This window comes from Heliconius melpomene, unplaced genomic scaffold (assembly GCF_056956725.1).
Source record: "Heliconius melpomene rosina isolate 202511_hmr_F unplaced genomic scaffold, ASM5695672v1 ptg000036l, whole genome shotgun sequence".
NCBI lineage: Eukaryota > Metazoa > Arthropoda > Insecta > Lepidoptera > Nymphalidae > Heliconius > Heliconius melpomene.
In genome coordinates, this window is record NW_028181859.1 from 507,759 (window position 1) to 512,744 (window position 4,986).

Here is a 4,986-nt window from a genome sequence, read left to right on the forward strand (position 1 = left end):
TCGATTGGGGGAAAAGTAGACCCCTACGACAACTAGGTTGCCGACAAGTGCGGCGACGCATCCCACACCTCTCTCTACACGTGAGAAAGGCGGGGAGCCCGCGGCGACCTGGGTGATAATAGTCACCACCCCGGTGTTGTCGGCTACACAGTTGTCTCTGTCGGGAACGCTGTAGGGCTCCGAAACAACCGCCACCTGGATAGACCACTGCGCCAGGCTTTGGACCAATAAGTCCTGGGCCCTAGCACAGTGGTTAATGTTCGCATGTAACACACGGAGAGCCATTATTGGTCTTCCATGTGTTGCACCTCCTCAGGCCCAGCTGGGATATTAGACCTGGCCGATGTTGCCGGCACTCGTCTGCGCTTTCCACCGTTATTGGTGCTAGCCTTTCCACAGGCAGCATTCCCCAACATGTGATTAGCGGGCCTTTGCGCCGCCTCACACACCGGACAATGAGGCTCTGCCGAACACGATCTCTGCTGATGCCCGGTCTGGCCACACTGGAAACACTGTTTGCTGCGGTCCACCTGGCTACTGCACTTCGCAGCCATGTGGCCCACTTCGTGGCAACGGAAACAACGTTGCGCACGGGGCATCAACAGCCTCACTCCAGCAGAGACGAAGCCAACAAGTAGTCTCGCCCCGCTAATCTTCTGCGCTGCGCCGACAGGACATCGGACCCATACTGTTCCTAGACCGGCCCGGTCCTGTCGGATCTCTCCGACTTTTATATTACCCGCAGCACAGCCGGAAACTCGGCTTATTGCCGCCGTCACGTCCTCAGCAGTGGCGGAGTCATCGAGGCCAAACACCCTCAATTCCGCACATTTCACTGGCCTCGACACCTGGACCTTTTTGGGGGTGAGAACCCCACGCAACTTCTCAGCTAGCGCATCCGCCTTCTCAGCAGTGTTGGCGCCAGGCAACTCTAGCATTCTAGCGCCAGTAGACGCAACACGGAATCTCAGGTCCTCTATACCCAGGTCTTCCAACTTTATACTTTCCTTGACCCGGGTAAGGACATCGCTATACGACATCTTGTCGGCGACGGCTGGCTGCAACTTAATCGTCACAACTTGCGATCTAGGACGACGCAACTTTGGCTCCTTTTGCGCTTTAGCCTTTTGCGCTTTCGGCTTAGGAGCTGGCTTTCTCTTCTTGGCCCCCTTCCGGGCTACTACAGTCCAGCCCTCAGACATATCAGCCGGAGCGGGTGGCAGAGGTCGAGGCTCAGTAGATGCGGTCTTCACCGGGCCTTTCTTCTTCTTGGCCTTTTTAGACCTTTGCTCCTTTGGTGCCGGATTAGCCGGCGCCATCAAAGTGGATGCGACAGGGTCCACTTGCGCCTGCTTTGGGCTATCCACCTTGCGCTTGTCCGCCGCTAGCGGAGGTCGCAGATTTCTCTCCGGTGGTAGCCGATCTTTAAAGGCTTCCAGCCTGGTGGAGACCATAGTGCCCACTATGTCCTCCACAGCAATAGACTCCGTGGGAGTGGGTCGCAAGTCCGATGCTCTAGACCGCTCCAACTCCGCTCTCAAAAGGGCAAACTCCTTCCGCAACTCCACCAACTCCGACTGCAGTCGCGAGTTTGTTGCCTTGAGGATATCCACTTCCTCTGATGCCGTCCTCTTTGCCAGAGTATTAACGGCAGAAGAGATAACTCCGGCAGCGTCTTTAAGGGCCCTAGTAAATGTGCCCTTCAGATTCCCCGACTTGCAGGCGACTCTATTGATTATAGCCAAGCTATCAGATACTTGGCTACGCAAGTCGGAGACCATGTGCTCCTCACCGTAAAGTTCCAGGGGCACATCCGAGAGCCTAGAACTTGCTCTAGTTTGTATCGCCGCGGAGATTTCAGCAACTTCCTCCTCCGCCCTCAGCCGGCGCTCCTCGCGCTTGGCATCGTTTAGCGCCTTCTTTCCAGCAGCTAGCCCTATATTCTCATCAGGAATATTTGGTACGACCACGACTCCCTCTGGCCGAAGCAACCTTCGCTTTCGGCTTGTCTCTGTCTCCCCATCCGCATCCGAGGATTCAGAGTTACTCTTCCTGTGATGGCGCCTCTTTCTGTCCTTTCGGAACTGCGCTTTAGCCCCCTCGATAGCATTGGAGCTGTTCGACCCAACAGACATCACGCCATCGGCGTCTGACTCGGAAGCCGCCCAGAAACGGCCTCGCGACGAAAGTGACGACCTGGACCTATCTCTTATAATAGAGGCAACCTCCTCATGGTCCAGACGCTCTAACACGACTCGCGCATCCTTCAACCCCCCTCCTATTGGCACAAGTGCCGGACTTTTGCCCCTTTCGAGCAAAGTACTCCCTACGCCTTTCTCGGGCCTCCCTACGTCATCATTTTGGGTTTTTAAGTTAACATTTTCCATTTTGTTCCCACGAGTGTGGGGGAAAAACGGTCCATCCGAGCAGTGCCCCCTGTACTCGGATAAGCCTATTACGCCAGGGTGTCGGCCGGTACCCTGGCGGGACCAGCAGTAGCGACTGATCTCCCCATCAGCCATGAACCCCTCGCGCTGCTTCGCCGCTTGGGTTGGGGTAATTTTTTATAGAGGTTTTCTTCCTCGCAGCCCGGCCGGTAAAGGCAAGGCCCTCAGTTCCATTCCTGATTACGAGACATGACCGCAACCAAGAGTGGAGTTCCGATATTTTCGGCGCTGGCACATCACTGCACCTGCGTGGCGGTAGGGTGAGTACACACCACGCACGCCCTCCGGTTCCTCACACTGTGACCTCTGCATGACAGAGGACACGCGAAGAACCACGCCGGATTATTAGCCAGCGAGCAATCATTACCCAAGAACGAATCCTGTAGGCACCAATTACTCGCCGCCCAGGGTGCACCGGTCCGCAACACTGTTCGTCCCCCCCGAACGACAAGCATTCGAGAAAGGGCCAACAGCGGGTGAACACACGAGGAGGTCATCCGACCAAGCACCCCAACCTAACCTGACATTTTTTTTTTTTTTTAAACGGTTTTATTTAGCTCACCCCGTTTGTTTATTTGTTTGTTTGGGTCAAATTTAGTAATTGAAATTTAACCCTCTTCCCGTTAACCGATTGATCTGAAATTTGGTATACGCATTTGATTCTGGTGACAATACAATTATCCATATTCAATATTATTGTGAATCCAAGATGGCCGCCGCTACAAGATGGCGGACAACTTCGTTTTTTTCAATCCCATCAATATGGGTATCAAATGAAAGGGCTTGTCAATTAGAATTCAGTGGACTATACAAAATTAAAATCCAAGATGGCCGCCGCTACAAGATGGCGGACAAGTTAGTTTTTTTCGATCCCATCAATATGGGTATCAAATGAAAGGGCTTGTCAAGTAGAATTCAGGGCACTATACAAAATCAAAATCAAAGATGGCCACTGCTACAATATGGCGGATAATGTAGTTTTCAATCCCATCAATATGGGTATCAAAATAAAGGGCTTGGTAAGTATAATACAGTATACTATACACAATTACAATATGAATCTCCCACCTAAGTCAAGATCTGGTATCCTGTCGAGGACTGTGTGGCTATAGGGTGCCTAAAAATGAGACGTCGCTAGGGGTACACCACCCAAGGTAAAAGGTAAAAGCGCGCCGAGAACTGTATGGCACTAGGTGGATAAAAATGATATGTCGTTAGCGTTTTCCCCTCAAGATTCAGACACATCTTTTTGTACATAGCCTTGCTCCTCTATTGGACCTCTGGGGGGTCGATCGTAACATTCTCCATTAACCTTGCAATAATGAGGCACTCAACGAATTGAATAGTAGGAGAAATAAAAACTAAAAACTTAAAAATAAAAAAGTAAAAAAAAAATTTTAAGTTAAACGGTTTTATATTGCAGATAAATGTACTAAAAAATAAAAAATAATTTCATGGAAATTATGATTACTAAAATAAAATCGTGGGGCACGTCCAATATCTACAATCGAAAGACATGGCATGAGACTTCACCCACCTAGTGGTAAGTAGAAAGTGTCCCCACGATTTTATTTTAGTAATCATAATTTACATGAAATTATTTTTTATTTTTTAGTACATTTATCTGCAATATAAAACCGTTTAACTTAAATTTTTTTTTTTACTTTTTTATTTAACATGAGGAAATCCTTTTACGGATACCGGCCCGAGTGGGGACTCGAGCGGGTTATGTGGGACTCATGGACCGGCTGAAGGCCAATCCCAATACCCAGTAAAACCTCACGGTGCTCCTCCTCGACCGCCACTGACCGCGAGACGCGGGGACTAGAATCGTCCACGAAACGCGGCGGCGGGAGCCTGCTAGGCACGTCGCGGAGTCAAGGGTGTGTGGGCACCCTCGACGGCCTGCTCGGAGTAGCGCGCGGGAGCAACCTGCGCGCGCCTACTCAGGCCAGGTTGGTAGGCGGCCAGCTTCCCCAAGCTGACCGCCCTCTGGCACATTAGGGCGGAAGGTGGCGGTCGTGTGCCGCCCTCCGGCGACCCGGTCTCTTACGGTGGATGGCGACTTCGGCAAAAGCCTCCCTCGCCCGTTCCGCTGACTCCTTCTCGGGCACCACTGCCTCGCAGAAGGATGGTTTTCGCCACTTACCGCCGGCACCTTCCCGCGCATTCCCGCGGGTTGTATACCACCTTGAAGGCCCCTCGGAGCCCGAACGATCGACACCAGTTTCAACTGAATCCGAGCGGGGAAAACTGAAAAAATCGGTTTTCGCCACTTACCGCCCGCACCTTCCCGCGCATTCCCGCGGGTTGTATACCACCTTGAAGGCCCCTCGGAGCCCGAACGATTGACACCAGTTTCAACTGAATCCGAGCGGGGAAAACTGAAAAAATCGGTTTTCGCCACTAACCGCCGGCACCTTCCCGCGCATTCCCGCGGGTTGTATACCACCTTGAAGGCCCCTCGAAGCCCGAACGATCGACACCAGTTTCAACTGAATCCGAGCGGGGAAAACTGAAAAAATCGGTTTTTGTCACT

At 52.0% G+C, this 4,986-nt stretch overlaps 1 protein-coding gene across 1 annotated transcript; it reads right to left on the reverse strand.

The window, feature by feature from the left end:
- Positions 1 to 284: 284 nt before the first annotated feature.
- On the reverse strand, positions 285 to 2,387 carry LOC146526616 (uncharacterized). Its single transcript, XM_085206951.1, has one exon. The coding sequence runs from the start codon at positions 2,385 to 2,387 to the stop codon at positions 285 to 287; it is 2,103 nt and encodes a 700-aa protein (XP_085063077.1).
- Between the last annotated feature and the right edge of the window lie 2,599 nt (positions 2,388 to 4,986).

What these genes read in the sequence shown, in the direction of transcription:
- LOC146526616 (XM_085206951.1), bottom strand. Translation starts at nt 2,387, where the DNA reads ATGGAAAATGTTAACTTAAAAACCCAAAATGATGACGTAGGGAGGCCC.